The sequence below is a fragment of the Ambystoma mexicanum genome, chromosome 3q (genome assembly GCF_040938575.1).
Source record: "Ambystoma mexicanum isolate Mex_15411 chromosome 3q, UKY_AmexF1_1, whole genome shotgun sequence".
Taxonomy (NCBI): domain Eukaryota; kingdom Metazoa; phylum Chordata; class Amphibia; order Caudata; family Ambystomatidae; genus Ambystoma; species Ambystoma mexicanum.
Window position 1 is genome coordinate 989,538,860 of NC_090926.1, and position 23,595 is coordinate 989,562,454.

Here is a 23,595-nt window from a genome sequence, read left to right on the forward strand (position 1 = left end):
CGTGGAGGGGGTCTAGGGACCGAGTTTGCAACAAAGCTTCTCTGTAAACTCGCCTAACAGACAGAATAGCCACGATGAGCTGACATTTCATAGCAAACTGCGTCACAAACCGTGAGTGTTGTGGGGGGGGGGGGGCAAGGGAGGTGAGGAGGCCTTCAGGGGAGTTTTTTTTTTTTTAAATTGTATTTGAACTACATCATCATGTCTTCCATTTCTGCATTATACACATCATTGTTTAGCATTACATTTCTAGGTAACATTTTGTACATAGAACTAAGTTATGTCGGAACCCGTCTCTTCCATGCCTTTGTCAGAGAGGTATTGCTTCAATCTGCCCCATACGTCTCTGGAGCGACTCTGTGGGTAATAGTTCGGCATACATTTCCTCACAATCGTTTGCCCATAACAGGTCTTCCTCCCAGTCATTTTGTGTGGGTGGTTCCATGCTTTTCCACTTCATCAAAATTACTTACTTGTTTTGCCAGCAACAGGCTGAGGTTGAGCAATTTACACCATGTAGGATTCTTTTTCCCCACCACCCCAAATAGGCACATCGTAGGGCACCATTCTATAGGTTATTCTGACATGACATCCAATGTACCACACCTCCGCCCAGAACGCTGTTAAACGAGTGCATACCCATAGATGCATTTCACCATCTGTTTTCACTTCTGCACCTGGGACGTTTACCATCCGTTGAGGGAAATATACTAAGTCTAGCCGGTGTATAATGCGTTCTATGTATAATTTTATAATGCATTAGCCGGTATCGTGAATTGCATGAGATGTTTTTCGTTAGTCCACAAAACTGTGTCCATTGTAATCAGTGATGGTGTGGCCTAGATCCCGTTCCCACTTCCCTTTAGCTGATGTTTTAGTAGTCCCTGCTGTAAATATGTATCCCAGACCCAAATGTATTGTAGGTTTGGCCGGGAATACACCCCAAGCCTTCGCCATGGCTGATCTCATGCACAGGTAGTACAGTTTATGTAGTGGAGTGGTTCCTACTATCCCCTTGGCTTCCTCCCAGGCTATGAATTGTTTAATCTGGAATAGGTCTCTGAAGCGGTTGATACCCTTACTTTTCCAGTGTGTAGCTATTTTTGTGTCTTGTGTCGGGGGAATGTAGAGTGCTTGCCACAATGGAACATTTGGATGATATAAAACTTCTTGTCTAAGTTTCCCTGATATTCTGGCCCAGGCAGTGCATGTTACCAATGTAGGATCAGTAGTGTTATTATATCTGGGATGTGCTTCTGCTGCTTTATGTAGGAGTTTCACTGAGTTTCTATCGTGCATTTCAGTGGTTCTGTGCTGTGCCTGTAGGTAGGCGCCCGACCATTGCGTTGCATATTGTGCCTGTGCTGCCAGCTAATATAATTCTTACCTGGGCGCAGCCAGCCACGCCCTGTAAATATAGGTCGGTAAGTTTCCGCCAACCTACTCTAAATTGCCCATTCCACACAAATGTTGCGCATGCCCCCTAAATTTGAGAAAAAGGATCTGCCCGGCCACACAGGTACAGTACTAAATAAATAAACTAATGTGGGTAGAACTATCATCTTAACTAGTGCAAGCCTACTCATGAGGGAGATCGGTACAGATCGCCATCGCTCAAGTTTAGTGCAGAGTGCTACCGCGAGTGTCTCATAGTTTAAAGTATAGGTGAGTTGTGCTGTCCACGCCACCTGCAGACCCAAGTATCAATTGGTTGGGGTTCCACTGCAGGCCATGGAGTTCTGTGGGTTTTAAAGGTAGCTTCTGTAAGGGGGAAGATCTCAGATGTGGCTGAATTTAACTTTAGACCGGAGTACTCCCTGAATTTTTAACAGCACCCAGTGCTTTCCCCGTATTACGTTCGGGGTTCCTCAAGTATAACATCATATCATCAGCATAACGTGATAATCTCCATTTTGTCTATTAGCAGGATCCCAACCCTACTGTAACTGGACCTTAATACGTAAACTAACGGTTCTATAACTAAAGCGAACAAAAGGGGTGACAGCGGACAGCCCTGTCGTGTGCCACCCTCAAGATGGAATATCTCCGATAGTGTCCCATTGACGCACACTCTTGCGTATTGTTGTGTGTACAGCATTATAACCCATTTTATGAAATTGGGCCCGAACCTGTAATTATGCAAGACCCTGAATAGGAAGGGCCAACAGACTGCGTCGAAGGCCTTTTGCATGTCTAAAGCCAGTGCCAACCCTTGCATGTCCCTCTGGACCGATTTGTCACTGTAGACCTGCCCGGTATAAAGCCTGCTTGGTCCTCGTGGACCATATGTGGCATCAGGGGGGTCAAGCGTGTGGCAAGGATTTTGCGTCTGTGTTCATCAACGAGAGCAGTCTGTTGGAACCACAGTCCTCTGGACTTTTCCCTGGTTTAAGCAATAGCGTTATCATCGCCTCTCGGGTTGTCTCAGGGATCTTGCCTGTGTCATGGGCTTCGGTACCAGGGTTTCCATGAATTCTTTATAAAACCCGGCCCCAAGGCCGTCGGAGCCTGGTGCCTTACCGTTTGGCAAAGATTTAGGGACTGATTCATGGAAGTGTTTTATAATAGCACAATCCCATAGGAAAACATTGCATGAATCGGGCCCTTAATGGATTCTGCTATCTCAGCTTGTGTAATTAGGGTTTCTAATGCTTCTTTCATCCCGGTAGACACAAGTGTGGTGGGTATGTTTGTTAAGTAGTTATCCATCTCCTCTTCCGTAGCCGCACTCTAGGGGAAATACAGCTGGGAGTAGAAATCGTAAAAAACGTTCTCTCTTTTTCTGGTCTGTCACTACTAACCCATCAGGCCGTGTTATGCAGGGGATAACAGTGTTTCCTCGCTCCCCCCTCACCAACTTTGCCAGGAGCCTGCCTGGCTGTTCCTGCTCGCCATATCGCCTCACAGCGGCAGGTTTGTCGAAATAGCGGATATCTCGGTCCGCTGCTGCCCTGTACTCCTCTAGTTGGGTCTTATCTAGTTAAGTTTGTGGTCTGGGGTCTGTGACGTACTGTTTCTGTAATTTGCCAATCTCCTCTTCCAGTCTTTTCAGTACTCTGCGGATATCTTTAAAGTACCCCAAATTCCGTGGACATGGCAATGCCTCTTATATACACTTTAAAGGCCTGCCATAGGGTCGCCCGACTCTCCACTGTGCCATCATTGTGCTCGAAGTATTCATTGATGTGCTCGGCCAGGCTGCTCTTATACACATGGTCTACCAATGCTGTTGCCTTGAACCTCCATGGGGACCTCTGTGGTGCGACTTTAGGGATTTGCATGTTTATCAAAATTGGGGAATGGTCTGACATTGTTCTAGGAAGCATTGTGGCTTTGGTTACCCAGCCCAGAGCCCTCTGTGATAGTAGCCAGATATCAATCCTCAAGTGCATATCATGCACAGACGAGTCAAAACGTGTAAGCAAGTTGTGTGCCATTCAGAGAGCGTCACACATCGCGGAGTCCCAGGTCTCTTATGGGATTGTGTATCATGTGGGCTACATTAGTAAGCGTTCTAGGGGTACTGGATGTACGGTCCAGACGAGTGTCTAGAATCGTATTGAAGTCGCCCCCGGAAAGTATCTGGGCTGTAGCGTATTTGGCACATTTCTTAAACAGCTCGGAGCAAAACATTGGGTCGTCTATATTCGGACCATATAGATTCAAGAGCAGTACCTCTTCTTCCGCTAGCCTCCCATATACCATTAGGTAGCATCCCTCAGGGTCGCTTTCCGTACTGTAGTGGATAAATGGTATGTGTATCAGTGTTAGAAAACGTCGTGTAGAAGCAATGTTTGCCCCACCCGGGCGCTATCTTTTCTGCTTGATATCCCAATAGATGGGTCTCCTGAAGGTACACAATTTGGCATCCAGTCTGTTCATGTACGCCATTATTTTCCTCCTTTTCACTGGTATCCCCAATCCTCGTACATTCCAGCTTAATGTGATCCCCGTTCGTATCCTTCTTCGCCATTTGTAACAGTGCCGACTATTAGGTACGTATTGTATAAATGTCCCAAAGAGTTCTTATGCGTCCTCTTGATCCGTATCTGTGCATTTTTAACTTTAAAACCCCTACATGGAACCCTTCCTCTCCTCCCCCACCCTCCTAGTTCCCCAAACTTCAACTATGCCATTCCCCTCACCCCATGGCTAGTGGCTGGTTAGTGTTGCGAAATACACAGTGGGCACAGCCAAAGACAGCACCAATGGCAATGGATTAAGTCCATAGCTAATGGCACATTAATGTGTTATACAGTGGGCATAACCAATGACCATTGCTACTGTCCAGTTAGGGTTGTAAAATCTATAGTGGGCACGGCTAAGGGCTTGGCCACTGGCCATAGACCAATACCATGATTAGTGTTAAGTGTTTTAAAATATACAGTGGACACGGCCGAAACCTATGGCCACTGGCCATGGCCGAAAGCCATGGCTAGTAACCCCTGGTCCCTTAATGCGTTAAAAGTAGTAAGAGGCACAACCGAAGGCAGTGGCCACTAGCCATAGGCCATGGCAAATGCCTCCTTAATGTTTTACAATATACAGTGGGCACAGCTAAAGGCTGTGGGCACAGCTAAAGGCTGTGGCCACTGGTCATGACCAGTTAGTGTTGCAATATAATTAGTGATGTCACCAGTGATGTCATAATAATATTAGGGATGTCACCATCGTAGGCAAAGGCTGCGCAACAGGGGGGAGTGAAGTTAAGGTGGTGCACACACACAGGTAATCTACAAAGCACAAATCTACCCAACTCATTCAGGCGCAAATCCAAATGATGCATGCATTGCAATGAAGGTGCCGCCTCACTAAAGCTTTGGCACAGGTAATTCAGCAGAGTAGGAGTGCTCCCTATTTGGCCATTGCCTGTGCTTACTCTGCCTCTTATTCATATAAGCAGTGCACTGTATAACAAAGTACAAGCCTATATTAATGAGGTAATACAGCATAGTGGCACCCGCATCATTATTCCTATCCTACCACGTTGTGCATTGTTCTAATGCCATAGCTCATTATGGCATGATGCATCTTACCCTACTTCTTAAGTCCAAAAGAGGCTCAAAGAGCCACCTCCAGAATGTATTTGCTTCGACCGCTTCTACCACATTCACAATGAAGTCCAATCCTGTGTGAAAAATCCAAAGTTCTGCGTGCTGTATCATTAATGCTCCCAGCTGCAAACAGAGCTAGTCAACACAGCTCTCCTGTAGAGCCACTAGGGAGCAGTTACCTAACCTGCCTAGCTTCAGCCATCAATATATGTGGATAGGCCCGACAGCTTGGTTTACTAGAGCGAGTACCCAGGGGAGGGCGACCTCCTTCAAAACCTGCTCTCCAAAAAGCCATGTGATCTTGGAAAAATGAATCTGTACACACTTGCACTATTCCAAATAAAGTTGGGAGCTCTACCGTTAGCGAAAGCTAATCAAGTATAGAGATATTGCAACATGACACTGTATGTATGCAAGAGAACAGGTAGCACTGCATAAAACACCTAAATAAATGTATTTTGTTCAGAACTTTACTTATTAGAACATATACAAGCACTGCATTGATTTTTTGTCAGGGGGTTTCTTTGCACCCGCATTATTTGGTACTTAACTACAAAGGAAAAACAGTACAGACTTCACAATCTCAAACAACCTGTAAAGATTACATAAACATGTTCAGACATACTCTTTTTTGGGTTTGGTCTTCGCTGACTCCTCCTCCAATGGCTCAAGCTTTTCAGGCTCCCGCACAGGCTGGTTATTGGTCAGGAACATGACGTGCTTCGCCACATTATCCATATGCTGGATGAAGTGGTGAACAGACTCGGTCTTCTTTTTCTTGAATTTTGGCACCATGATATTCAAGGGCTGGAAAGGCACTTCAGGCCTTTGACTTGCCTTATATTTGTTCTCTAAAAGAAGCATTACAAAAATAAAATAAAAAGACTAATAATAACACCACGTCGAATGAGCATCACTTCGCAATAGACCTCTTTGGATCCATTAAACATCTAGATACCGAATGGATGCAAGATTCAATTAAAAGACGGGACTTTTTCAAATACCCACTACAAGACCAACATTAGTATACAAACACACACGTTTTGATCAGTCCAGACACACCGTCGCTAACGTGAGGGGGTAACATGTGCACCGGGTGTACGAAACACCTTCTCGTGTTTGCAGGGTGCTGGGAGAGCATATTTAGGGATGCAGCCAATGACAGCCATCACCTTTCTATTTCAGTGGACACATCAAAGTTTAAATAAATGGTGGCAGTAGCCGAGTTTTAGCATATCATGCAGGGGAGAAAAGGCGCAAAAACTAACCAGCTTTTCGTTTCCTTTTCTTCTTTGGCTGGCTCATCTCTTTTTGGAGCTTCATGATCTCACGCAACTTGAATGGGATTTCCTGATCATCCAGGTTTTTGGGCTTGGCATTCACTTTTTTCCTCATTCCTGATTGTGTGATTCGAAGGAAAGAAAGTGGTCATGAAATCAAAAATTGGAAGGTTAGAAAGAACAGAAAGAAGTCTATTGCACCTTGAAAAAACAGTGTTACCTTGGTAGTACAATTACTGATCAACTAATAACTGGCTTTATAAAGTGCCTGCTACTGCATTTTGTTCATCTTTGAAGCACTGTAAATAATGCGTTACTAGTAATACCCAAATCAGCCGAACTCTATCGACCACAACAGGATAAAACTATTGTTAAATACACTGAACCAGATTCAAGAATATCAATGCCCGCTTCATTTAATTGGGCTTCTATATAAAATCTTGATTTCTAAAACAAAATAACCAGGGCAGTATTAACAGGGGAGATACTCCATACTAATGGTTTGCCAACCAGGGCAGTATTAACAGGGGAGATACTCCATACTAATGGTTTGCCAACAAGTACCTTTTACCTTCCCTTTCTCCCTGCAACACTGAGTCAATGCTTTATTTTTTGTTTACTTATTTTGAAAAATTATTACATATTCTGCACCCAGGCCTCCAGATAAGGTGCGTACGAGGCCTTTTTACGCATAAAAATCTTGGAAATACAACCGCTTTATTATTTTCCTGTGTACATTTACACACAGGTTTAGAGCAGAGGGCAGTGCAAAGGTCAGGTTACTTGACAGAAACAGAAGACTTCTTTTGATTTTTATCTACATGGATGTAATTTCAGCCATGGATAAAAGTCTCTGAAACAGAATCTATTTTTCTGAAGCCTTTCAAAAAAGGAAACTGCACACTATGATTAAAGTAATGGTTTCTTTCCATTAAGCTTCTGCTGTGGTGTGTGTGGAGCAAACAGAAGCACTGTGCATATTTATTTTCATAGCATTTTAGGATTGTATAATTAATAAGATAGAAAACTAAGATGCAATCGAGAATTAATATTTTGTAGTGAAAGCAAACCAGTATTACACAATTGTATTTTTCAGAGTTCCGGTGCTATGTGCATAATCACGCAGAGGCAGATCATTTTTACACTTATTTAATTTACACCAATTATAAAAACAGTGTTTAAAATGATAACTATGCACGGTCCAGTTTACATCCATTCAACATTGCAGTCAATGGGGTACATTATTATAAATGGCCAATGGCAGCAAAGTCTTTGCTCAAGGGTCAGCGTCATTACACCAATCCCAGATGTTAGAGCCTCTCAGATCTTCATGACTACAATTAAAACATCCAAAACCTGACTGACTGACGCTCCAGGCAGCGCAAGCGCTGTTCAAAAACAAATTAAAGTTACATTTGTAATTGAAAAAGAAACTCAGCAAAATCGGTCCCTGTGATAATTCAGATAGGTATTTAACTGTGTTTAGTGCTTCATATATGATTCGTCCAACATCTAGGCACTTTGATTATTATACCTCAGTCGATATTCAGTTCGCCAACCTCTGAAGTATGTTAGCCAAAAGGTTAGCCCAGCCAGTTGAGCACTTGTTGCTGCAGTCTGTAGGTTGCAGGTTCCAATCCTGGCAAGGAAAGCCCTTCATGCTTTCGAGGTCGATAAAGGAGTACCGACTTCGGTTTGGTGATATTTGTTATAAATATGTTCTATGTACAACGCTTTGCCAAAAGCACTATATAAATAACCATTTGACCATGAGATTAGGTATAGAATTTAGCATGGAGTCCTTGCCTCCCTGCACTGTTGTATCATAACATTGGCATACCATCAGGTAGTACTCCAGAAAATGCCTTTCATTAAACATCAAAAGACAATTTTGCAAACGCACCTCAAAACACACAATACATTTCATGCTTGCTTTACTGTGTAATTGGCTAGATGTTTGTGTTTTCAGCATTTAAATATATACAGACGTACATTAGAATAATGAGAAGTGTATTCTGTCGCAATGCAGAAAGCTGCTGCGCAGTAATGATTTCCATGCTGGTTTTGCACACGTCGGCAAGGTGTTGCATACATTTTACTCTCTTGCAAAGGAGAAGAGTCATTTTTACTCTCTTAAAAATCACATTTACTCTCAAAGTTTAAAAATAGGCAGTAAAATACTCCCACAGCAAAATCTTATCTGGAGCACTTTCTACACTCTTCATTTGAGCTTACTTGTTTAACACTCCATATTTTCAATAGTTACTTCCAAACGCTACCCAGTCTTCCCCTGTTCTTGAAAACAATTAAAAGGCTCTGCATCATCCACTTACCTAAATAACTCGCCACTTAACTGCCTTAACTACCTTCTTAAACATGGACTTCAAAAGAACAACTCCTTAAATCTGGCATCCCAGATCACCAGCTTGATATATTAAAGCCAGCACGATTGCCTCTTAATTACGACCCCATTTGACCACACAGCCACCTTAACGCTGATGACCTCGGAAGACTTGCAAGTCTCTGGCCACTCTGAGCATCACTGCCTGATTGTATTAATACCTCATTAATACCTAGGACCATAACATCTACTTTTCTGTGTCACCCATTACTCTCTGCCCCCATTTCAAAGTAACTCAAAGTGAGATTTCTCCACTACGCCTCTTCCCCACAGAGATCAGACATTTGCGAATCTACTTCTTCCAAGACTACCCCAACACCTTACCTCGCCCAAGCCCATGCCCCCTGCCCCCCCTCCCAACTACATGGTCCCCACTCACAGCATCCCGTCACTGCGTTTACTTCAATAACCAGCTAAAGCTCCCTCAACACCATGAAGATTGATGCCAAGACCGTTGGGACACAATCTACTTGGTAGTCAGATTCACCAAGGAAAAAGTTGTCTCACCCACCCCAATAATACAGTCCTTGACATTGCTACCCAAACCCATTTCTTCCTGCACACTCAATGGCCTCCCCCCTACAGGCACCAAGCTGGGAGGCTCGCAGTTTACCACAAATGCTAGTACAAGTAATGGATATTGGATTTCAAATGTATCCACGTATTTGCAACCTCACCATGCATAGCACAATCTTTGTCTACACCTCTTCTATGGTGGTGACGAGGAAAGGAGGACTCATCCGAGTAATGAACATTACCTTTAATTAGAGCGTGATCCTCTTCACCCCACTTTTTGCTTCCCAGTCATCACTTAGCTGAGGAAATACTGAGGTATGCAAGGATCAAACACTCCAGGAAGATTCTCCAGTGTATATTGGGATATATCAAATAAGCATTAGTGAGAGTAAATAAACCCCACGGACACCACTCTGTCGACATCCAACCAGAAGCAGGAACAACTGCTCATTTAACTGCCAATTAAACCATAACATTCCAATTACATTCCATTACCTCACAGCCAGCAACATTCCATGGCCACCAACATACTGCACATCCCCATCCCAAAAATACTAAAAAAACAAATAAAATAACATCATGGAAAATTAACAAGGACATATTTTGTTCTCTGAGCCAAAAACCACATATTGTTCATTTTTTTTATATACGACGAAATCCTTGAATTTCTTTGATAAACTCCTACCCGTTAAACTCCTCCTCACTTCACCATTGACTCCTATCTCACCGGTCGTTCAACCTCTCAACTTAAACTCACATTAGCGTCATTGCACTCTCCCATTCTCACCACCACCTCTCCATAACGCATAACTCCAATGACTCCATGTTCTCTCCCTCCTTTTTAATGCTACCTCACCATATTTACATTTAACAACTCTAGTAAGATCCCAGACCATGACATCCTCCACTTTGACAGCACTCCTAAAACATTATACAACTTTCATGGGACCAGAGAACTTAAATAAATCTTTCCCACATTCTCTGCCCTTTTAACCTTTATCAAATCACCACCCAACACAGCATCCATCGCCTCACCTCTCTTAATCCTGCCTTTGAACTCGGTCATAATACTCCTTGTTCTTCCTCTGCATATTCAACATTTTATCAGCCACAAAACCATCACTGATATTCTACTTGCTGTTAGGTTCTCTGTCTCGCATAAGTCGGAAAGGCGACAAACCAGTGGTACTATGCAGTGTCACCATTATACTCCACAATAAATCACTTAAACAATCCTTCCAATTTAGACCATTCTCCACAGCCAACTGTATACTCAATATTTCTTGCAGCACAACTTCCACTACTTTCCTTGATGTCACTGTCTGCAACAGCCACCTCAGGCCAACGCGTGTACCTATCAACCATCATAATCAAAAAACAATTACCTTGTCCTAAATGTTCATACGGACCTAAACGGTCAATCTGACCATGGTCCTCCTGGCACAGGAATAGGCGTCAAAGGTAACTACCTAGTGGTCATATTCTTATCGCAGTTGCTGCATGGTACACACTGTTGAAGAATTCTTTCAATTTGGATATCCATTGCTGACCACCAAAATGTATCCTTCACTTTCTTTTTAGTTACGTAATGTCTGGATGACCTTCATGTGCCAATTGTATAATATGTGACCACATTTTTTTCTGGTGGTGCCATCCTCGTCCCTCTCAATATCCAATCCACCACAATGGACAACTCCTCCTTAACCATGTAGTACCCAACCAACTTTTCCTCCACATGTTAGTTTTCCAGCCAACCACTGACAATACATTTGTTTATGATCCCCAACAAATCGTCCTGCCTGATCTGCATCTTCCATTCGTCTTCATTCAAAGCCATTGTTACACCACATACTTTTTCCTCCATTTCCTTAACCTCCTCCTTTGGCCCATTTTCTTCCCTTGGCATGCGAGACAGAAAATCAGCAATATAATTCTTCTTGCCAGGTAAATATTCCACCTCACAATCATACGCTAATTATCTGAAACGCAAACATGCTATTCTCGCTGTAGCTCTCGTCATACCATTGACCGTCAGAAACTCCACAAGCAGCTTGTGATCAAGTCCTTATAAAAGATGTTGTCACCCCACACATACTACCTATAATGCTCTGCACCCCACAACAAGCCAGCAACTCTTTTTCAATCACTGAATATCTCATCTCAGTTCCTGTAACCGCTCTGGACACAAACATCACCACTTTCGCTTGATCACCATGCTTCTGTGATAACACTACACCAAACCCTTACAGCCAGCATCTACAGTGACTATAGATTTCCTGCCCAGAATAACATCTCCCAGTAAGGGAGCTACACATGTACTCGTTTTTACACACTCAACAGAATCGTTATACTTATCCATCCATTCAAACTTGGTATCTTTTTTCATAGGTTCCCTCAAAGTTGAGTGATAACTGCAAAATGTTCAATTCATTTATTATAATATTTGGCTAACCCCTAGGGCTAGTGCAACTCTTCTTCATTACTTGGGTAAGGTGCTTTCTCAATTGCTTCCATGGCTTTGAATTTAGGAATATAACCTCCCTTGGATAGGGTGTGTCCTAAATAATCCACTTCATTCCTCCCAAATTTAGATTTACTATATTCCACTGTCAAACTGATCTCATTGTGAGATATCAAATAAGCATTAGTGAGAGAAAATAAACCCCAGAGACACAACCAGCAGCAGGAACAACTGCTCATTCAACTTCCTACTTGAAACATAACATTCCATTCCCGTTCCATGACCTCACACCAAGCAACATTCCATGCCTACCAAGCAACTGTTAGCTGACCACAGCTAACACCACACTACAAATACCAAAGCCAGAGGTATTACAACACATAACAAAACGCATTGAGCCAATGTTTGCTGTAAACGCCTAAAAACTTTGTGCATAACAAGTTCATTAAATGGCTGCAATCAAAACTACTTCCCCATTAGGGAGTGAAGTCCCCCCCCTACTGAACCCGGATCTGATAATGAATAATAAAACATGCTGCTACCCTGGAAACAACGGGTAAAGAAGATCCTGTTTTTGCCCATGCCCGATAGGCAGCGGGATGTTTCCCGAAGAAAAGACCTCTACAATAGTAGCCCTCATCAACCTGCCCACAGTGGGCACCATAAAAGACCAATTGGATTTGTGGAAACTGGCCTGAAAATGTTGCAAAAACTCTGCAGCTAAGGAAGGAGAACAGAAGAAAGGACAGGCAGCCACATCTTTTGGAAGATGTGTAAAGATAACAGGACTTTAGGTAAACAAGATGATCCCGTTTAGAGGTTTAATATACGACACAAGACCTGTATAAAAAGGCGCAGATGATATTTAGGCCCGTATTGCACCGATTTGACGGGCTAAAATGATTAGCATCAGGAAGGAGGCATTCATGGAAGAAAAATGTAATAGTATGCACTAATGGTTCAAGTAGCAACAATTGGGTGGGTAATACAGAGCTCTTACTTGCACAAACCTGTAAAGGCATATAGAGCAGATGAAAATCTGTTAAAGATCCCCTCCACCTCCAAATTTCTCTTAAGGGCCACTCAATGCAATCGCAGAATAGCACTTACCATCCTAACAAAAAGGACACCAGGATTGCAGTCTCACAATGCCTCCTGGAGAGCACCCCTTCTCAGACTGATACTATCAAATTATCACCACATGAAGGACACTTTGATGGAACAAACAAAAGGCGGAGACTTCCAGGAGCGCGGGATCCAAACCTGTGTTGCGCTGCATTGTCTTGGTTCCAAGACAAACATGTTGCCCTTGAGCTATCCCCCCCTCAGACTAACAAGTTCCGATATTTCAGGATAAGAAACACCAGGCTGGAGATAAAAACATTTTAAAAAGAGTAGAGCCACCATAACCAGATCGAAAGGGAGCAAGAACAGCACAGTTTGCATCAAGGTGCTATAAAAACGTGTCACGAGGGCATGCATCTGGTTAAAAGCTGGCTGTGTTCCAGCTAAAAGACACAAGCCGTCATATCAACTCCGACCGCACAAGCGCACATATTAAAGCAACCCAAGGTGAGGTAAACTTGGCACCAAACATTCCTGAAGCTAAAGCGCACAGACAGGCATTGGTGGGGTAGGGGGGGGGGGGATTGTCTTGGACAGCGGAAGCAGCAGCGTTTCTTATTCAACACCTAACCATCGCAGGGTGGCGATTTATTAATTTTATTTTTCTATAGGTGGTCATTTTGTATGGCACGACACATGGCGATGTGGGGCCACTTCAGAATACCGGTTTGTGAAGCACCCAGGCCGGCAGGCAGGGGTGCCCAGTACGCGGGTGCTCTGGGGCCCGGACACCCCCCGGCAGAATGAAGTCGGGGCTGAGCCCCCCCTCCCCCGGGCCGGAGAGAAGAAACGCAGTATGGATGGCCCTTTGTTCCATCCATACCGTGTGCTCTGGCGGCCCGGGTGAAAGCCCGGTAAAAAACAATGCTTTTCATCTGTCCCTCAATTTCTAAAAATCTACTTGGTTTGGGTATACTTCTACATCTGGGCACCCGGGTGCACGGATGTAGAGGTACCCCCAACCCAAAGCGATTTTTAGAAATGGAGGCACAGATGGAAAGCAAGCCTTTCTAAAAATTGATTTCTAAAAATCAATTTGGGTTGGATGTATTTGTACATCTGTGCACCCCTCTTGGCAACAGGGCTTCTATAATCGTAATATTATGATTTTGTTGAGGCAATGCTATTTCATCTTAGTGGGACTCCTATACCCCTTATAGGTTCAACATCAGCACTTCTCAATTGAGCTGCTACACTCTTATTGACAAGGCCCCAGCACTTCTCAGCACATTTATTTATTTTAATTTTAAATGGTTATTTATAATGCACGTAATTCCCAGAGGTTTCTAAGCGCGGACCAAGGGATCGAACCTGTGTTGCGCGGACTGAGGGATCCAACCTGTATTTCTCCATGTCGTCTTGCTTCCAAGGCAAGCACGTTGCCCCTGAGCTATCCTCCCGAGACTCTGAAGATCTGAAGTACATTTAATGATAGAGAACCAGAACTATTGAACAAGTCCAATATCATCATCATCATCATCATCATCAGAATAACGCAACACTGTCGTGGTTATCCAAGAGATAATATATTTAAAGGGATGGAATTACTCAGAATGTAGCAGCATTATTCAATAACTCAAAGTGCTTAAGCATAGTTAATGTGAAGATACTACACTTCTCACCGTTGGGACAGTACTGCCACTTCTCACAGAGGCTTCTACACCTTTTCGGGGCAGCACTGATCCAGCCTACTGGACAGCTTCACTTTTAATGGCACTTCTCAATAGGACTGCTATACTTCAATAGGAAATGACCAACACTACCCCGCAGGGAAATGCATACTCTTGATGCCACCGAAGCAGCACTTCCACCCACCACAACTGCTTTAATTTTAATTGCACAGTGCGTGTCCTTCTCAGTCACTCTGCTTTACATTTAACAGACTAAATTGTCATTTCTCAGCAGGACTGCAACACTATACCATTGTGTTCTGCATGTGGAGAGCTTCTTCACCATCAATGTGGGTGGTTCATAGCAATCTCCCAGTGTCTAAATAGTAGATCTGGCTACATTCAATTGGCAACAGGCATGTCCCGAGCTGCCTGTTGTACATAAGCTGCCGCTCAAGATGTTGGAAGCCGTGATGGGGCAAGGGATAGAAGGGTCGAGCCTGTAGGATAGCAGAATCAGCAGGGACTTAAAACCTGCTCATTCATTCTGGAGTGAGGGGCCATGGGGCAAAATGAGCCTGATCCCACATACAGGGGGTTGTTACCCCTTTATCTCTCCTTAATGAAAGAATGAGCTCTCTCAGACACAAGTTATCACCCCTGCACACACAATGAATGAGTATGGATCTACAGATCGAGAAAACTGGAGTGACAATTCAGAGTGTTTTAACAGAAATATAATTGTCTTCCCAGATGGGAGACTGTCTCCATTAATATACATGGGGTCACTGAGATGACCAAGAGTGAAACTGTACGTTCAGTTGTGAGATTACCAGCAACAGGTATACTATGCTCCAAGGAGTGAGGTGCCCACTCAATAGATCACACTGTTTAAAGGTGTGAGACCCATCCAGAATGCTTGCCAAAAGAGCCTTGGCCAGAGTTTCACACTGAAGAAGTGAGCATGTGATCCAGGGTCTGCAGCCCACACACGCATGGGATTCCCATGCACCCACTTGCGAGATTTGCACCAAATTAGTGAGATTGTGCCCCAAGGTAGGAGGCACACACACAGTCTTCGCTCTGATGTTTGACACACTCACAGGATGGGACGGCATTTCATTCTCCCATCCTAGTTGTGTTGCTCTGCCTTTGGAGGGCTACTACAACCTGGATGATTATAGAGGGTGGAGTAGGGGCAGTGTTGGCCTAATGGAATAGAACTGGAAGGCTTAAACCTCCTCCTTACTTGACTTTAGTATATGCAGTACATGCTAGCCAATGTTTCCCCTGTTCAGCACTCCCCCCATCCTCTCCCTCCCACCAAGTTGGCGACTAGGTGTAAATGCGGTCATATAACCGCTGGTGAGGTCACTTCCTACATTCGGGCATCCCCCGGGAAATTCACAAGTCGGCTCTCCTGCAGGCAGGTAAGTAAGTATAGAAAAAGGCGGGCATGTACCAGCCAGTAGGATATACAGGAGCCTCCATGGAAGTAAGTGGTTGCGAGGAAGAGTTGTTCCAACTAGCAACCACCTTCTCTTGACTTCCCCACCAGTCACCCACAGAACCGGCAGGGCTTCAGCGAGCAAGCCCTGCTCTTTCCCCCGTGTGCCAGGCTGAAACAGTGTCCGTATGACAGTCTTTCCCACGGACATCGTTTTAACATGGCACACTTAAGAATGTGGCTCCTGCGACTCAAAACAAGCCCAAGACGAAACGAAGACTTTTAGCTATCATACTTAATGTCTCCATTTCGCCCTGGGGCCTGGGCTAATTTTCAACGTGCGCAATAGAAAATCACATCTCTTGGCCCTTCCAAATAAGTACCTGTTAAATCTAGATACCTCCACAGCCAGCACGATCTTTTGGCAACACACGTGATGTAGAGTCTCGGAGTTACTGAAGCGCTCAGTCGTGCAGCGCCTCAACTTAACGTGCGACTCACGTGATGAGGAAGCTCAGCGTTGCTAAGGTCCGTTTCTCAGATGCCGACGTTGGTCTTTGATCAGCTGACCTAATAGGAGCTGTTGGTGTTCTTCTGTTAAACTACGGGCTTCAAGTACAGGGATACATACTTCACTCAGCCTCTGAGCCGAGGCCCAGCACGACTGTGTCTTCATGACTTTGCTGGCAGCCCTTATTGCACGTAGGGCACAGCAGGTAACCGAAAACAAGCGCAAAGGGGGTGGTGGTGTTATGTAATATTTGGTATCCTTTCCCACATTCTCTGGTCTTCGGCTGTGTTCGGCTCATCGCTGATTAGCTGCATTAAGCGTTAATACCTCCCCCGTGCGCCTGAGCACCGGCCCCTCTTCCAAAGTGTCACTGCGGCCCCTCTTCCAAAGTGTCACATAAAACAGTAGCAGAGCACCGAGCGAGCTGCTTCCGGTACTGTAATTGAGAAAACACCGTTCCTTCTGAGAGAAAGCTTTGCACTAAAATGCGAGGCTGCCTTTGAGGACGCTGTTGATGTAAAGCTTTCTCTCAGAATAATAAACAGTGATTAATCTATACCCACAACGGAACGAAGCTCGGCATTACATGATCTTTAACTTGTCATTAAAGAACGAGAGGCTTCGACTGATGATGGCTCGTTACAGTTGATGAAATGTCGAGCTTCGCTGCGTTGTGGTAATAACAAGACAGTTACAGCTTGTGAAATGCTTCTTAAGCCTCCCTATATTGTCATACTTGACAACATTCTGTGACCAAAAAGATGTAGGATTTTTCAAGTTTCAAAAATAATTCTTAGCATAACAATGACATCACAGGAAATTACACAACATACATTGTTGGCACCACTGGAGCATTCTCAGCAGCAGCACCTTTCCATTTTGTTTTTGACACACAGGGGACAGCGTTTATTTAAATTGTAAACGTGCTTGGTGTGTTTTGCAGTGTGCCTTTTGTTTTTTGCGCCTTCTGTGACTGACGCGTATGTCACTGTTATTTGATTTTTAAACCACAACGCTCTTTGGTGCGCTTCCCTAATAATACTCAACATAGAAATGACTCTATGGTAATTAGGGCAAAGTCATTCCGGCGCCTGAAGTGCGTGCCTTTAGCGCTATAATATGCATAAGGGTACTGAAGACACACTACAAGTTTAAAAGTTGACTTACCTTATGACAGAGAGTGGAGTCGTCCAGACTGACACATGACTCAACTTAGCTGAGGCACCGCTGCAGGATCACGTCACGCGGACGCTGGCTCTGACACTACCAAGGGTGCGCTGGGCAGAGCCCAGCCGGAGTCACGCGGCCCATCTCTCAGATTTTGCTTGATGACAGAAGCGTGCGCCTGGTCAATCAAAATCTGAGATGGGCTGTCACGCCCCTTGGATGCTGCAGTGCTCTGGGCCTGAGGCAGACGGGCCTGAAAATCTGTAGTTCTGCCAGGAAAGTCGGTAGGCAGTAGGACTGCTTAAAAAGCGGTATCCTACCGCCTAAATCGGTAGGGTTGGCAAGTATGTATTGTCCAGTCAGGGGAGTATCCCAGCATTGAAGGAGAGGAGGGAGGGTGTTAGGGGGAGAGAGCTGGCCATGGACATCGCATCAGCGCCCCAGAATGATGCTATGGGACACCAGCATCAGGAGGCCCAGCGCCTCAGAGGTCGGAAAGGTGGGGGCTGTCCATGGACATCGCACCAGCCCCACCAGGATGTGCTATGGGACACCAGCACATAGGGAGACTAAATGCCTCGATGGATGTCAGGGCTGGTCCTGCTAACTCAGGCGGGCCCCTGACTGGGGGCTGGGCAGTGGACCCCATGGCAACATGGCATGCAGGCCCTGCTGGGTCAGGTTGGGCCTGCCGGCCACAGTAAGAGAGACACACTCAGTACATGTCGTTGTGGAGTCTGCAGCCGTTGTTCTGCACGTGTCTGCAGGGCTTCCTTTTATGCCCCTCTTGAAAGAGCAATACACAGGGGAGGGACACACCCCCTTAAAGGGGCAATACACACGGGAGGGTTCACTACACAACAGGGGGAGTGTAGGTGGGTAGACCGCCACAATGAAACTCCTGCTACACTGCAAAATGCACACACAAATTGCGAAATTCACATGTGACCAAATCTCCAGTGTAGTAATCTGCCAATTCCGTTAGTCTTCGACTAGAAAGTTGGTACTGTGTGTCATTTGTTTGCTATTCAATACACTAGGCATATTTTTGCCAAGATAGATTTTCGGTTTCCTGTTAAAGTTAAGAGTTTTTATGCTGCACACAGGTGCCACTTGCATGGTCTCTCAGCGCTCTGGTGGCTTTGTGTAAAAGAAAAAAAAAGAAAAAAAAAAAGGTGGATGCAAAGGGTTGATTGTTAGTAACAGTTTGGGTTGTTAATGGCCGTGGCTGATCTTCTTCAGATATTCAGGTTTATTAGTTGTATCTTTCCTTCTTCCGTGTGACCTTTCGAGTTGTATCAGTAAAGTTGCCTCTGGGTGAAGGGTTCTTGTGCTACTTTGTTCCCTGAATTCTGGGAGCAGCCACTATTTCTGATTAGATGCCCGTTCCTAGTCCAGAGACTGATCAGCGGGCGGGAAGTTCTTCCTGTGTTCCAGCGTGTTTTCACGTTTAAACAAATGCATGATGTTGACTTGCGTATGTTTATTTAGGTTACTTCTCCTGCTTGAAGCTTGCTCCAGTTCATTGTTATGCGTATATAGTTGTGACCAAACAACTGGTCATTTACTTTCTGACATTGACTCAACCCCTGCAATAAACCAGTCTCAAAACTTCTAGGTTTGGGGGACAAGAGGACTGTTTTTAAAAAGCGTGTCACGAGTGGGGCCACTGAGTGATGACTTAAAGGAATAGTGTGCTCAAAATATTTATTGTCGGCGAACATTCACGCATGCGGTTTAAAGCAATCTGTGATCGATCGTAAAAACATTTCCTTTGCACCTTACCTTAGTTTTCCTCACTTTTACACATGCGAAATCAGCCTTCGTGGCGCGGCCACCTTGTGCTAATCTTATTCGTTGCTGCATCGCCCTAGTTGAACTGCCCTTGTGGCACTAAATCATATCCCCTGCCCCTGAAGCTGACATCAGTATTCCTAGTGATACTTTCCACCTATTTTGATGACGTTAGTGGGCAGCGTAGCCACACGCGCACAGTCATCACCCACGTATAAACGTCAGTTGACGCAGAACCCAGAATATCAACACACACATCCGCTTACAGCACAGCATTTCTCAAATCGGAATAGAAAACACTAATTTAAAAGGAAACACCAATACTCTGCAATTTATAATGTGCTTTTATTTCACAATCAATGCTCCAAGAACATCTGCCAATTTTGATTATCAACCAAATTTAAAATTTTGTTCTGTTCGATCATCACATCTTTATCATGACGCACACTGTGTTCCTTTCAAAAGAAGAAGCGCATTCAACGCACCTTGAATCGCAAGCTTTCAGCATCAGCTTCTTGCTAGACCACCTTAAAAGATGACAGGTTGCTGGTACCACCAAAGGGCATTTCGGTCCCGGGCTATCGTCCCACATCAGCGTAGTTGTGATACATCTGTTGAGTTGTATCTGCCACTGACTGTTGAAGAAACCATCACTTGGTCTCTGGAAATGATGACATTCGCAGAAAGGAAGGAAGAATATAGCTGAAAATGTAACACAAATATATTTCACTGGCCGTTCTTTATTCAAATGTATTCAGTTACCCTTTAATTCTGCACCCGGTTTAACCTAATAATGAACACAAACCAGAAACAATGGAAACACAGAGAAAACGTTGTGGAAAGGTGGAATCTACGATGGGCTTGACAGGCTCGTGCTGTGGATTATGTTTAGCTCGCAATGGGATGCGGAAGCTGCCGGAAGAATTCAAACATCACATAGACAGCATTATAACGGAATATTAGCAACGAACTTTGGGTTTTGGTGGAACCTGGGGGAACCCAGACGTAGACGTCATGCTCACAGTGCTCAGAGAGGCACATCTCCACCTCACTGATGAGGCACAATAAGGCTGAAACATGTGTATGGGGTTGCTGTAGGTTCTCTAGTTCAGAAGGGAATTGCCATACCATTTCGTTGCTGGACTTCCCATGTGCCCGGCACAAAGACAAATACATACAGGTTGTGTTTGCGTGTCGTCAAAATATGCCCCAACCAACAACCCATTACAATGTAATCAAGCAATAACAGTCAGAAAATGAAACCTTGACTTGTTCGTCAATAAACTCGTCTTCAGTAAAACTTAGATCATATTTGGTATTTCCATTCTCTTGGCATGACGCAGAGTGTCCGCTCAGATCAACGTTTTTCATAAAATTAAATTACATGTTCTTTTGTCCAGTTTTGACATGGCGAACCTTATCATTTTTGCGGGTATTACTCACCCCCGTCTTTCAATCCATAGCGAATCCTCCTTTTCTTCCAAGGACGAAAAACAATTGAACCTTCTTTTGAGCGCCTATGCTAAGTTTTGTTTTGGTGAAGGAAAGCCACAAATCAAAAACATACTGTACAATGCGCGTCGGTGTGAACTCCACACAAGCAACATCAAACACAGTGACCTTCACTCCATGGGAGCAATTAGCACGGCCGACCAACGTGGCATTTGAAATATGTTCGAAAAACAAACACATTTGTTGTTGGCATCCACCAATGCAGCGCTATCATGGATACTTTTTGACTCTTCTATATTGATAGTGATTAAGTTATTTTATGACAACAGTTTTAGGGTCCTCCCCATTGTCACGTCTGCGTGCGCCCTGATTCGCGGAGAAATGTGCTCTCTGGATAACGTGAGATAATGACAAATCATAAATCCTTCCATGTGCACTAAAAAATGTAGGAGGAGAGACGAAATATCCCGCGCCCTGCACTATTCTCTCCTTCTCCCAGCGCTGCACACAGCAAGCCCCCACCACCTCCGTCAGCTAAGCGCATCTCATGTTCTCACGAAAATGCAGCGATTCATTTTTGCAAGTAGCGAGCCCTGACTAAATGTGCTCATCCAAGAATGTGAGACCAAGGCCTGCTCCAACCTTAGTGCCCCATCCAGCTCTGCTGAGCGACTCTTGCCCTCTCCACCCCCTCCCTACCAGGCCGTGGTCCCCTGAACCCATGCCCCCTATTCCCTTTGAACGCATCTGGTCACCAGACCCTACTCCCACACTACCTCCAATTCACCTACCATATACCTAATATAGAGTGGTCATATATTTTGGTAAAAGTAACACCTATCCCACTGTGTTTGAAATCGTAATACTCCAAAGGCCGCAAATCAAAGATATTCCCTTCTGATAAGGCATCCGAAGAAATGACCCCTAACACATGCCCCCATAAAAATATAGGCCAGAATGCACCCATTTCACACCTACAGCCCCCTTTCATGCAGTGTTTTGCTTACAGTCATTAGTTCCTGCATGCCAAGTTTGTTATTTAGCTTAGTCAGATAGCTGTAGTTGGTTTCCATGTAACTTTGCCCGACCTTCACCCCGCCAAGAGGAGCCCAGCTGACCCACGTTCGGCCCGCTGTATCTCCAAGACACCAGCCAATCCTGTGAAGCCAGTCCCTATATCTATATACTGTATCCATGTCTTCCTCCAAACCTGATATAATACTATGCACCTATAGGGAAACATCAGTAGTGACGTTTCGAGAACTTATAATGGACTGTTCTTGTAAGGATCGGCAGAGCGCTCTCGGGTAGCAGAGTTCTTTGCTACATTTGTTTGCTATATAAAATGTGGTTCCCTTGCAATTACTCTCCTGGTCTCATTCCCTAGTGGGACGCGGATTTATTCTGTCTATTTGGAGACATGCGTGCTAAGGCAACTGCAGACCTTGCAGTTTCTTTCATGCTGATATCCATCTGAACCTCCCACACCCTGATCAGTGAAGAGCCCACAAGAGCTGGCCAAAAGCGGGAAGGAGGAAAACCGAGTTGCACTGTATGGCATCCTACAACAGGCACTTCTTGACCAAGAGGATACATTTGAAAAGACAAGTTGGATGCTATGGCCACCTATGTTGTGCTTTACAGACACCAAGCAACCACAGACCTGCATGTTATAGTTCTAGATATAAACTAATGGTTCATAAACCGGATTAACTGTGCATAATTAAATACTTCTTAATACTTTTAATGGCTTTGAAAATCGAGTTTAATAGCATTCCATTGTTCATGTACAATGTACAAACATTGTGGAACATACACCCCGCTGCTTATCATTTATACCGGGATGTCAACTGTTCAACGAGATCTGCTTTTGGTGGACAGGATTCGTTTGCAATGTTTTGTGGCAATGTATGTGTCCTAGGAACAAAATCAGGATCGATTCCATGAGTATGCATGGCCAACAAAGTCAAAGTGAGATCTTTCACAAAATCGAATTCCATTTTCTGGTATATCGGCTTGGTAACCCATTTTTTTTGCCTCGTTTTGCAAGGCCATTGTGTAATGAAGCATTCCAAGTTTCCTCAAGTTCTCGATTCTTCTCTGCCTAGATTCTTGTTATGCACTAATACGGCTAGTAATGTTCTAGATTGCATACGTCTATGTCGAAATGCAACCTCTTGGGCCTGTACTTTAGGCACATATCGTGGAACACCTCCAAATCTCTGGTGTGACAGAATTCTGTGAGTCTCTTCAGGTCTCTTGAAAGAGTTTTATCAAACACAATCTTCTCAAGAGCTTTGTGTGGAGGTAAAGATGGAACCAACCACTTCTTCTTGCGTTCCTGTTCCTCTGATAAAGGTCCATGTGCACATTGGTGAAAATGTTGGTTTTCTGTCCATGAGTGAACGTTGAAACAGTGGTGCATCAATGAGCGCCATTTTTCAAGTAGAATTTTCAATGACCCATCACTAGTTTTGGATCTTCACCAAAGATGGTTGGTGAAAGACTGGGACCACTGTAAAATATTTTCCGAACCCTCTTTTTTTACCAGCAGCTGTGATTTTCTTTTTTTTTTTTTTTTTTTTTTTTTGTATTTGTGCTCCTTAACTTTCCAATCGTCCGGCATGAATGTGGTTTGTGACTCAGCTCCGGTGGACAAATCGCCTAAACTAGACAAACTGTAGTCAAGATCTTTAGCAAATTCCTCATTCAATTGCGTTGAAGCTTCAGTCTCTGTTAGTTCAGCTTATGTTATTTGCACACGAATTGGAGAAACC

General features: G+C 44.3%; 2 protein-coding genes across 2 annotated transcripts in view; one reads left to right on the plus strand and one right to left on the minus strand.

The window, feature by feature from the left end:
• The window catches only part of CCDC137 (coiled-coil domain containing 137), a 124,167-nt gene extending 107,753 nt beyond the window's left edge, over positions 1-16,414 (minus strand). The window contains exons 1-3 of the mRNA XM_069655136.1: positions 16,278-16,414; positions 6,323-6,451; positions 5,680-5,905 (exon numbers count right to left, since the gene is read on the minus strand). Of these exons, the coding sequence (XP_069511237.1) occupies positions 5,680-5,905; positions 6,323-6,449 (353 nt within the window). The 5' untranslated portion in view covers positions 6,450-6,451; positions 16,278-16,414. The remainder of the gene's footprint in view (positions 1-5,679; positions 5,906-6,322; positions 6,452-16,277) is intronic.
• Positions 16,415-16,443: 29 nt separating this feature from the next.
• The window catches only part of OXLD1 (oxidoreductase like domain containing 1), a 67,643-nt gene continuing 60,491 nt past the window's right edge, over positions 16,444-23,595 (plus strand). Inside the window, exon 1 of the mRNA XM_069655138.1 lies at positions 16,444-16,610. Coding sequence (XP_069511239.1) covers positions 16,569-16,610 — 42 coding nt within the window. The 5' untranslated portion in view covers positions 16,444-16,568. The remainder of the gene's footprint in view (positions 16,611-23,595) is intronic.